Source organism: Barbus barbus, assembly GCF_936440315.1.
Source record: "Barbus barbus genome assembly, chromosome: 1".
Taxonomy (NCBI): Eukaryota; Metazoa; Chordata; class Actinopteri; order Cypriniformes; family Cyprinidae; genus Barbus; species Barbus barbus.
Genome location: NC_136729.1, coordinates 5,161,684 through 5,173,739, shown reverse-complemented (window position 1 = coordinate 5,173,739; position 12,056 = coordinate 5,161,684). Strand labels below are relative to the sequence as shown.

At 36.6% G+C, this 12,056-nt stretch overlaps 2 protein-coding genes across 5 annotated transcripts in view; both read left to right on the top strand.

Moving 5' to 3' along the window:
* Window positions 1–313: 313 nt before the first annotated feature.
* On the top strand, window positions 314–5,454 carry LOC306888573 (ras-related protein Rab-38-like). Its single transcript, XM_079446993.1, has 3 exons — window positions 314–807; window positions 3,595–3,875; window positions 3,978–5,454. Exons 1-3 carry the CDS (start codon window positions 615–617, stop codon window positions 4,176–4,178), a joined length of 675 nt encoding a protein of 224 aa, XP_079303119.1. The 5' UTR covers window positions 314–614; the 3' UTR covers window positions 4,179–5,454.
* Window positions 5,455–9,054: 3,600 nt separating this feature from the next.
* Window positions 9,055–12,056, top strand: part of LOC306874568 (phosphatidylinositol-binding clathrin assembly protein-like) — an 80,037-nt gene continuing 77,035 nt past the window's right edge. For all 4 annotated transcript variants that reach the window (XM_079424714.1, XM_079424712.1, XM_079424713.1 and 1 more), the window contains exon 1: window positions 9,055–10,424. In XM_079424714.1, the coding sequence (XP_079280840.1) occupies window positions 10,295–10,424 (130 nt within the window). In that variant the 5' untranslated portion in view covers window positions 9,055–10,294. The remainder of the gene's footprint in view (window positions 10,425–12,056) is intronic.

Below are 12,056 nucleotides of genomic sequence, written 5' to 3'. Positions count from 1 at the left end.
CGTCTAAAGTCTTTCAGTATTACATTGAAATTATTTAAAATATTTTTTGATAAATGTACATTTTAGAACGATTAAAACGTCACAAAATAGTAGTTTGCATAGTCTACTCCTTCTTGGGTAAAGTAATAGTTTTATAGCTTAAGTAGGCTATACATTTTCTATATATATATATATATATATAGGCTATTTACATTTTTAGTGCGCAATCTAGTTCAAGTTTTACGAGCAGACGAACCCGATAACCAGTATGACGGGAGTTGTAGTTTATTCTCGAGACTAAACCCTGGACTAAAATCACACTGTGATGATCAGCAGTATAGGATATTTGGCTTGAATGACTCGACAGCGAGATGAAAAGTTGTCGACAGTCAGGCAAATGAAGTGCGAAACTTCTCACCTCTTGAAGAAATACTTTTTTGTTTGTTTGAAATGCACTATTTGACAGCTGGAAGGCGCGCGCCCTCAGCTCCGACGAAACGCAGTGCATTTTTTACGCTTTGTTTGTCATTTTTACGTTCCACGAAAACTTAGATCGACTGCACGACTTTAATTTGACACAAAACAAAAGCTTTCTTTCTTTTGGATAAACGTGTCATGTACTCTAGACTGCTGAGATGCAGCAGGAGCGGTTACTCAAAGTCCTTGTCATTGGAGATTTAGGTGTGGGGAAGACTTCCATCATAAAGCGTTATGCGCATCAGGTTTTTTCTCAACATTACCGCGCGACTATCGGTGTAGATTTTGCTCTGAAAGTCCTGAATTGGAATCACCAGACAGTCATTCGACTGCAGTTGTGGGACATCGCAGGTCAGTTACTTAAGTTATGTATAGGCTAGTTCCTTGTCTTTGCCTGCAATGTTAATGATTGTCACTGCTTTATCTAAAAAGTCAATAGGCTTATGTAAATAAATGTGCATATGGGTAGTTGAGAGGAGCCTTCAAGCGATATGACATGCCGTACCGCTTCTAAAACTATTCTACACAACATTTTCTGATTCTTGTATGGCTATTATATTATCCATGCCATTTTGGACCTCAAACTCAAACACTAGAATATCATGCCTATGATATCTGTCAGCTACCCATATACATTTATACATAAAAAGGCTGTTTCAGTCAAGTTTAATTAGTTGTCTTAAAAATCAACGTGGTGCCAAAATCTGCAGTAATACACTTTAACTTTATATTTACTGATGAAAAGAGAGCAAAACTCACAAAATACAGTACAAATTAAGTTTTGTGACACATTAAATGGATGGATCCAAAACTGTTTAGATAAAAAGATAAAAATATTTTACAGTGTTTACAAAAAAGAATATGATGTCAGACGAGTTTCAGCCCTTTCTAACCTTCATTTTCCTAGCATTGATATTTTATTGACCGTCCACAGTGGAAATGCACTACATAATATTATACCTTGGAAAAATAATCACACACAGTATACAGAAAGACGGAAAGAGATGAATGATCTGTATGTGACGTCAGTTGTATGAATCCCTCTCTGTGTTTATACTCTGAATAAACAGAAGCACAGGGACAGGAATGTGTCTCGTGCTTATATTGGTCTCATGTGAGGGTCCTCACATCACCTGGTGGAAAACGCTATAAACACTTTACCTCTCACGCACACACAAAAACACACCAGCTCCAGGACAAAACATTCCCACAATGCATTTAATTCGACATGGCTGACATTGACAGATTGGAAAACTCGGAGATATGTTTACATAATTCTAAAAACTGGAGATAGAGATGTTGTTATTTTTCAGGTTTACGATAACAAAAAGTTGTTAAATCAACAAAAATGGAAAGATTTAAATAAAGGTTTCTATTAGCATTGTTATTAACTGTGTTATGCGTGGCTCCTGTGCCCCCGACTGAGCTTGAATTTAACTCAGAGTATCTGGAAGATTGCATGACAGTCATCCCTAATTGAACACAGTAGTTTTATGACCTCACACAGGACCTCATACAAATCGAATTTCAAGGTAATCCACTCTGAACCCTGAATATTAGCTGTGAAAGTCTAATTGGCCTCAGTTCGCATTAATGTTTTCCATAATAATGCATTAGGTTAGGTCCATTTAAGATCCTCCATAAAAGAACTGTTCCCATTGTAAAACCTTGCCAATCCAGTCATGTCTTTTTCTTTTTGGTGCTATGAAATCAGGATTAAAATGTACGTAACCTTGATGATGCAAGAGTTGGAAACAATGCGGTACTGTAGGTAAACATTGGAGCTAGTGTACTGTGGAGATTGATTGTGTCATATCAAAATTTAAAAGTTCCCAGACTAGCTAAGAACATTTATTGACATAATATTGCATAATTCAATTCAAGATATATTCAGTTAAGCAGACATAATAAACATGTTAGGCAATGATTACAGTTTGTTTGTGTAATGATTAGTATAGGGATAATATACATATGTCCATCCAAAGTTGTATGTGAGTAATATATTAATATGAATTTAACGAGTTAGTTAGCATAATGTGTCTTTCTGCTGAAAATGTGTGTAGAAAAATACTGTACTGTCATCACATCACTATAGGCGTCCCATCAGCATGACTGGGCACAGTTAGTTAACCATGTCGAATTGTGAACAGGACAAATTGTGAACCGTGTTCAAATGGAAACTGTGTGGTCAAGCACATGTCATTTGTGATATGGGAAGATGTTTATGTTGTCTGCAGTCAAGGAATCCATGCACATTTCTGATTGGCTGAGTAGTGTGTTTAAGTTCAAATCTAAGTCTAGCCATTCTAAGAAAAGAAAAAATATTGTGAAAATATTCAAGACCAGTACAAGGGAACAAAAATTACTTAAAGTCATCCAAGAAGTAGATGAGGTTGTCTCTTCGTCTGAACAGATTTTGCACAGCAATGAATCCTCTGAAGTGAATGGGTGTCTTCAGAAAGTGTGTTCAAACAGCTAATTAAAACATCACAATAAGTAATCCACACAATTACAGTCCATCAGTTAACGTCTTGTGGAGCAAAAAACTCTGAATGTTCATTATAATTTAATTTCAAAACGTTGCTTCAAGCCTCTATCCATAATTTGGCTTTCTCCAGAGAAAAAATCATCTTTATTAAATAAAAAAAATAAGCACAGTACACTGTATACACCGTTATAAGCGAAAATAGTTCTAAACAAATATCGGTCGGTGGATTTGTTGAGAGGACAACAGGGGAAAAAGCATTTTTTTTACTGGAAGGAGCATTGTTATAGATAATAGAAGCGGTGGTTTAAAGTTAAAATGCCTTAATGATGAATGTGTTTCTTACAAACATGTAGTTTTCCAGTTCACGATACATTAATTAATGGACTGGAGTCTTGTGGATTACTGTGGTGTTTTATCAGCTGTTTGAACTCTCATTCTGACGGCACCCATTCACTGCAGAAGATCCATTAGTAAGCAAGTGATGTAATGATAAATTTCTCAAAATCTGTTCATGTAAAGAATCAAACTCATCTACATCTTGGATGGCCTGAATGTGAGTAAACTTTAAGCAAATTTTTACTTTCGAGTGAACTATTCCTTTATATAACATACACAGAAACTAACACTTTTTTTTTCCTATTTATTCTCAGGACAAGAGAGGTATGGAAACATGACACGTGTGTACTACCGAGAGGCTGTTGGGGCGCTGGTGGTTTTTGACATGACTCGTGCTTCCACCTTCCAAGCTGTGTTGAAATGGAAAAAAGATCTTGATTCTAAAGTTGCCCTTGGCAATGGGCGTCCCCTACCAGCTGTCCTGCTGGCCAACAAGTGCGACCAACAGAGACATGGTTTGTGTTCCAAACTGCCCAAACTCGACAATTTCTCCAGGGACCATGGATTTGTGGGGTGGTATGAAACGTCTGCGAAGGTACTAAATTATAGGCTATATATTTTATTATATTACCCTAGCTACTGACTAGATGCCTCTTTGAAAAGACATTTCTATATTATATTTTCCTATTTTTAACAGGACAACACAAACATTGATGCTGCCATCATGTGTCTTGTAGAAAACATAATGGCCATTGACACGGAGGCTGTTCCTGTGGAATCAGACACTAGTGTACTGATCCTCCCTGCTTTTGATTATAACCTAAAAGAGCGCAGTGACTCTAGATGTTCTGTCTGTACAACGTTCCAGTCCAGCATAAAACCCCACAGTGAAATATAGGATGGGATGATGAAGACCATGAAGCCTTAACACTTATATGAACTTACATTTACAAATACCAAAAACAACAATGTCATCAATAAAACATGCAGCGTTTACACAGAGTTTTCTCTGATAAATACTTAATGTTATAGACTCTCAACTAAATAAGGCTCTTGTGGTTATACTGCAGCAGAAGAGCAGTGTGCACATTTGCTTCGACTTTGTGTCTGTTAAAGCCTCTGACTTAAACTCTGCCTCCTAAAAATGTGTGCATGCATTTGTGATTACAGCGTAGGGTGTGCTATTTTAAACAGTCTACAGCAAGCTTGTACACGATACTTAAAGCCCTAAAATGCAGTTTAATAGTCCATTATCAACATAAAGATAAATGCAGATGACAAGCATCTGATCCAACTATGTTTTTTCTTTAGAGATACGCCTGCACATGACCATTTTTACACATAATAGCTGATACAAAAGACATTTTTGTTTTTGTTTTGTATTATATAAGGTTTATATCAAGGATCAAGGGCAATGTAAGATCTTGAAATGATAGCGACTTCAATTAAAAATTAAGCAGTCATGTGCCAGCATACAAATTGAATTTGTTTAGTGTAAATAATCAGCAGTGGATTCACACTGTCAAGTGTAATGTGTGTATGCGCGTACGTACGCTTGCAAAAAAATGAATGCATTAGCATCAGACAAGTAATTGCGCAGAAGTGTCTCGGCTGACACTGAGGAGGCGCGTGCCTAGTGTTTAAATATGTCTCTGGATGTTTGAGTGTTTTTTATGTCATGACCCATATGCTTACTGTCTGCTCACAGCAGTAATTTTGCACCATGTCTTGCAGAGGTTTTTCTTCAGCACCTACCATCCATGCTTCGGTGCTCATAATTTATGGATCCCCACAGCTCTCTTACTAAATAGGCTTGACTTTTTGACATGATTTGAGCAGGTGTTTTGGACTGTGTAACTCTATCTATTATATTGCATGTATCTTGTAGCTATAATTTAACATCGGAATACAGTAATCATATGTCCATGTTTTTATTTGTCTTTGCTTGTTGGACTGCTTAAGTGGTGTTTGCCACGTAAGAGCATGCCACATGGAGCGTGTCTAACAGTGACCTTTACTAAGCCTACTTTTTATTCAGCAGACATGATGATGACTAATGTTATGGCAATTTATATGACAATTAACTGTTTCAGCAAAAAAAAGAAATGGCCTTTTGTGTCACTGAACGTATGTGTATGCAATGGTTTGAATAATGAAAAGCTTTAACCAACCTTTACTATGTTTCGTTCTCTTTTTTCTTCTCCAGCCTTGTATTAGCATATGTAAACATTTTGATATAATAATAATAAATTGCACAGTAATTAAAAGTTATGTAATTATTTTATATATTTTGATTTAATTGGACATAATATAAAAGAAAATTGAAGTTGTGTCCTAAGATTATGCATAAACCCTGTTACCCTCCTAATTCCCTTTTATTAAAAGGATGCTCATTCTATAAATAATGATAATAAAAAAATATTAGGCTTGTCAGAAGGTTTTAAATAGTCAGCCTACTTACCATTTTATACAGCAAACAACTGGTTATAATATCATAGCTATTAGTTATTATGAATTATAACTTACAAACATAATCTTCGAGTGATACAATGTTTAAAATCTAAGAAATAAAACACATTTTAACATGGAAATTGGCCCATTTCGTACAATGACTCAGGTGTCACTTCAGAAGAACCCTCAGAAAACAGGGGAAACTTGGGAATATTCCACAAATTCAATGCAATGCACAACAGGCGTGAATTCATTCAAGCGTTATGTGCAAATGAAGGCTGAAGATGCTCTATGATTTTGAGAGGTAATTGCACGTTATCATTTGGAACAATATGGGGGTGAGCTGCACGGGCTAATGACAGATAGAGAGAGAGAGCATGATTTCACGCCTATAGAAGTACTGTATTTCCAGCCTTGGACATAATTGTAGGTCTGAGAGCATCCTTAGCGAATGTGTATTGATCGCTTTACTTGGATCCTCTTACTGTGTTTATTATTCCTTTTATTAGACAGCCAGCTGTCTTGCTTTCTATTTTTTTATATTTAATAGTTAATTCATAATTAGTGGTATCTTGAAACAGCTTTTTTCAAATAGTTGTAGCATTGTTTGTTTAATTACTGTGTATCTTTTATATTTTATAGAAGTATTCATTAATAAAGTGTTTCAGTAGATTTTAGGGTGGCATGAGAATTAAAAAGGCAAAAAATAACAAGACCAAACATTAAAATGAAAACATAAAATGAATTTCTCTAAACAGTATACAGTATGGTACATGCATGTTATAATCTACTACAATGTACAAAAGAAGATGGGCTTAGCCTTCTATCAATTAGATACTTAATTGTTGCTGGTGGACATTTTTGTAGTTGCATTTTTGGAAAATATACACAGAATAATACAATGTGCAATATAAAACACAGCCTACACAAACTGACAGGTAAAGGTTATTTCACAATGTGATGCTATGATTTGTTTAATAAATAAATAACAGCTCAACACTTCTCAATTTACCAGCCCAGAACATTCTCACCGAATTTGCTTACCAACCTGGGCCATCGTACCTGAGTCTGATCCTGCTGGCTCTGACTGTGGGACTGTCCGGCAGCGTTTACCTCTGTGTGCTGCGGTACATTTGCACCGGACGAAGTGTTGACCAAATGAGAGGGAGGAGTCAACTATTTTAGCAAGCTTTGGATGCTATTAAGAGAAATTGCTCACAAATCCTCTGCAGTACCACACACTGTACTTTAAATGAATGTATTAAGAGCTTTTGTAAAAACAAGGTAAAACAATTATGAAGCCAAATTTTCTAATATATATATATATTTTTTTAGGTTTTTTAGAATAAAGTAATCCAATGCAACTTTCTATTACATTTGTAAGCAGAATTTGAACCATATTGTATTATTTTCATGTTAACATCTCTTGTTTAATTAAGTAGGATGCTCCCTGAGGAAGTGATCAGTGAGTTGCAGAAACTGTTGCCAAGGGCTACTGCTGGATCTAGTTGCCATGGAAATAGTTGCATCTGTTTTCCTCTAGATGGGGTTGTCACATCAGTTCAGATCACCTAACTGCAAGTATTCAAACTACCTGCTGGACTACTTTAGATGTTATAGAAATACCTTTTGTAGATCAGTTTAATGTTGTGTTTTCTAGTGTCAGACATATTGTTCATTGCAAATGCATTGTCTTTGTGCATATGAATATCACACCATGAATATGTCTGTAGTAATTTGATAGTTATTTTGACAATGATGAAAAAAAAACTGGTTTATTTACACAAATGTTGTGTCTTTGTTAACCTCATAGCTCACAGACATATAGTTAGAGTGTCATCAGTTTTTAAGTAGACTATATATAGCCATATGTGACACAAGTTCAAGCTCCTCCCAAATGAAGCCAAGGCTTGACACCATTGTGGTTTTGCTCTTTAAACCACTTCCTCATACAGAGAGGTGTGAGTAAATGTTTTACTTACCCTCTGAAACATTTTCTTTCGCTTACCTCATGTTTGACACACTGGGTTTTAATACTTTAGAGAAAGACAGTTTTTTTTTGGTTGTTTTTCAATTATGTACATGTTTTTTAATTTACATGTTCACTGTTATCCACTACATTCTACTAGGCCTATGCATAAATCTAATATAGAAATACAAATTTGAAGCAAAATGTGTGAAATTGTTCATCTATTATGTCTGTTATTTGATGGCATTTGTGGAATATGTTGTATTACTTTAATATACTTATTGTGTCTTTTAATGACATTTTTTTAAATTATTGTTTCATTAACAGATAAAATGGTATTTGGAGCATCTTCTCACTTCTCTAATCGGCATTAAACAAGACAATGACTCGCTTCATCCTGGTGAGCACAACACGGTGAAAAGCACAACAGGCCAGCCAGTCATTCACATGTGAATAGTCAAGGGCAAAGACATATGAAAGCTTTGTTGTGGTTCTGAAACAGTTGGGTGTCGTTTTCGGAGAGACATGAAGACGTATAGGCTAGTCACATAAAAATAGGTTGAGTGACTGAGTCATAAGCATTTCTATGAGACTTTCCGACATATTTATACTTCAAAAGATAAGAATGCAAACATCAAACATCAAATTTTTACAGTTAGGCCTACGTGCAATATATAAATTATATAGGCTAATACTACTATAATACAGTAAAACCCTTAAGTGATTAATAATCGTTATCATTAATTTCAAAATCGGAATAATTAAATATATTGAATGTACTGAATAGGCCTATATTTTCCGAATATATTTCAACAGGCACAGTGCACACTCTAGTCTCACTGTTGGACCACGAATAGCTCTGATTGGTTGATTTTGATCCTTGCACAAAACATTAAATCTACTTAAATTACATTACTTCAAATGTACATAAAATATAACAAAATATTACAAAGACAAGTCATTCATGAACACTAGTGATTCCCAAACTAAATGCACGAGTCCTTGCGGCTGATGATTGAAATGCAGGAGCCAGGAGGTTCGTGGGATTGTGATGTCGACTAGCAATGCCAAACAAACAAAAATAGCTTAAACAAAACGTTTACTATATATATATATATATATATATATATATATATTTTTTTTTTTTTTAAAGGATACGTTACATTTATTCAAAAGTTAGAGCATTTTATGAATCTCCGGGGATATTTTAGGCAAATGATTTATGGATAATCTGTCAAAAAAGAATCAGAACAAGAGTCCAAGTGCACAGCGGCAACGCTATTTCCCACGAGCGCGTGCACGCCACTTGCTCCCGCCCAATCAAACTCCATCTTTTCGTTCACCTGATCTCAGCGAAGCCATTTTGTCCTGAACGGCTCCGCCAGCGCATTCTTTAGCAAACCGGAATAACGTAGAGCTGACGGTTCAAACCACAGCCACAGACGCGGCGTCAGACGTGGGGTTTACAGCTACACCACCCCTCTTTCAGTCCCGAGTAACTCGACCTCTCTCGGTCTCATAACAGGCGGAACTGTGTCGTTTTCATTTAAGGGAGACTTTCAGCGGGACGGAAGGAAAGCGAACCAGGCATCCGCTTAGACGCGCTGGCTCACCGGGCTGGAGTCCAACTTGAGCCGGACACTTTCAGCTGTCCTCGTCGGGATGCGTGCTGGACTTGGTTTTAACAATATTTACCCCTCTTTTTGAATATGATGTGTTCTCTAGGAATCGCTTAGGCTCGCGCGGGATTGTTTTGCTAGTGACGTTAGTTGTCTAACATAAGAAAGCTGGAGCGCTAGTTCAAGCTCAAATGTGATTTATCTACTCAGCTGGCTGGGCAGATAGTTTAGGTTATCGATTAGATAAGTCCACTAAATAGATTGGTTACATAATACCTTTGTTTAGGTCACCGGTATAGTTACATTTTTAAGTTAATCCATTTTTCTTGCCGTCTCTTTGCCAAGTGTCTCATAGGGTTTGGTTTGTATGTCTATGCATATTTCTCGCAAGCAAACCTGTCTGAGTTCTTGACTGGTTAGGTATTGTAGTGTCAGTACAATAATAGGTTTATAAAGGCAGGAAAAACCACAGAACAGATTTGCCTATCTAATCTCAAGCTAGTCTGTCGTGCTTCCCATATCCAGCCTGTTTTCTTTTAAAAGCTCTGTATTGAGGCTCAAGCTGGCTGACAGGTGATATTTTCTGCCTGAATCCTCTGAGCTGGCCTGACTGATAGCTATGACATTTTCCAACAGTTGTTTTGTATCTTCAGATTTCAATATTTCCAGTATCTGCTCTTGGTGCCAACGTTGTATTAGTAATATTAGCTAACAAAAGCTCAGTTTGCCCCACCAAATTAGTTACGGCATATCTAGTTGTGACATTTTTACTAGTTAGATCAAGTTTTCCTTCCTTTTTTTGCTACAAGTGTATGAATTAGTGCCAGTTGACTTGGTGGCTGGTTCGAAACGTATCAAACTCAACAGTTTGTATCGAGTTAGTGTATTTTTGTAAAACCGTGGAAATACACACCTTTGCAGCGAGACCAGGTCAAGTTTAGCGGTCATTTTTTCATATCTCCGAGTTGAATAAAAATGTCAGGACAGTCCATCACAGATCGCATCGCAGCGGCCCAGCACAGCATGACTGGGTCAGCCATCAGCAAAGCCGTCTGCAAGGCCACAACGCATGAAGTCAGTGGACCCAAAAAGAAACACCTCGATTGTGAGTATGCCAAATTGTTTTCATTTTTATTCATACGATCTCTTTGCAGGTATTCCAGAGTGCTTTTTAAGTGTTACTGCATCCCTGGCATGCAGTCCCACTAGCCTTGCTCAGCTGTCTGGACACCGGTGATGAATTGGAACATGCTTGTGATCTGTCTTTGGACACGGTCAGTTCGAGGAGCTGTGGCCACTGTAACGTGGGCAGTATACAGTCATTCACTAGATTTGTGGCCCATTTTATTTTTTTCTATAATGCTGTATGTGTTAATTCAGCAGTGTTGTGGAGGTTGTTTCACCATGCAATCAACCTTAATCTATTAATATCTGCTTCATAAAAAGCGGCCGCTCCGACTTGAATCAGTGAACGCACTCAGGGTTTCTGATGCATTGTGTTTGAAGTAATGTCTTCACGTCTTGTGTGATCCCTCTTTAACAGTCATCGCAGAGTATGGGAACGGTGAAGGTGAATACAAGCGTGTGTGCAGTGAAGCATTGAGTCATTGATTCTTTTGACAAAAGCAGAGTTAATGCAGCATGTCAGTTTTATCCTTGCATAGGCAGTGTTACAACATAGAGAAAAAGATTTTGAGAAGTAATTGCACGACTTATATCTGATATACTAAACATAAATGCATCTAGGCGCAAAATACTCTTCATCTAGGGATTTGTTATTAGACCTTTAACTGCGGGAGTCTGGCTGCTTCGGCACTGTAAAACCCCTGACTTACTTGCAGCCATGAAAATGATAAAGTCTGATTGGGTTGTTGTGTGTTTTTGTCTGATTCATACATTTTTGCAGAACACAGCTTCATGTTTAGTCTGGATTTGCTTCCTGTGTCAGCCACCTGTTATGCGGCCCAGCGGCAGAATGTGCTGAGCAGCCAGCTTCAGTGCTTCTGGTTTAATCTTGCAAACACTGCATAACACAATATTTTTCACAACTGTAACTCAAGACAGAATTACTGAAGGTCAAGTGTTGCTCCCTTCCTCTTTTTGGTCAAAGCAGAGAAGTATTATTATCCAGAAGCATTACTTGCTTAAACCGGTTCTTAGAATTGGGAAATATCAGAAGCCTCGCTGACGTATGTTGTTTTGCTTTCGTGTTATGAAGAAAACATGCATCATAATTATGTATTAGGCATGCATTGGTAGCATATTGGTTATTGGTTGAGATTAGATGTTTTTTTTAATGCTTACTGATATTGGTTGATATTGGCAATATCAGTTTTTAACATCGAGTTTCCCATCGTTATGTTCAGTTAATGTTACTCCTTCAAAACATGTTTGAGTAACACTTAAATGTAATCTTCAGAAAGCCTATATTTTTTTGTTCTTAATGCTGTATATTTATGATGTTGTGTTAATCAAATTCATTTGTTTTATTTAGACAAAATAGTATACAATTATTTATTAGTTATAGCCATAACTTTAAAAATAATTATCGGCCAGATTTTTAATATCAGTGCATCCGTGTTATTTATCATAGCTTAGAATAATCCTTGTGTTTATCCATTGCTTTTTCATTTTGGCTAAAGCAATCTGTCAGACTGGAAATTTAGATAGCTGACAAAGAAGTAGATATGGCTTTTTTTCCTATCTTTTATTATTTAGTTTGGTCCAGTTTGCATTT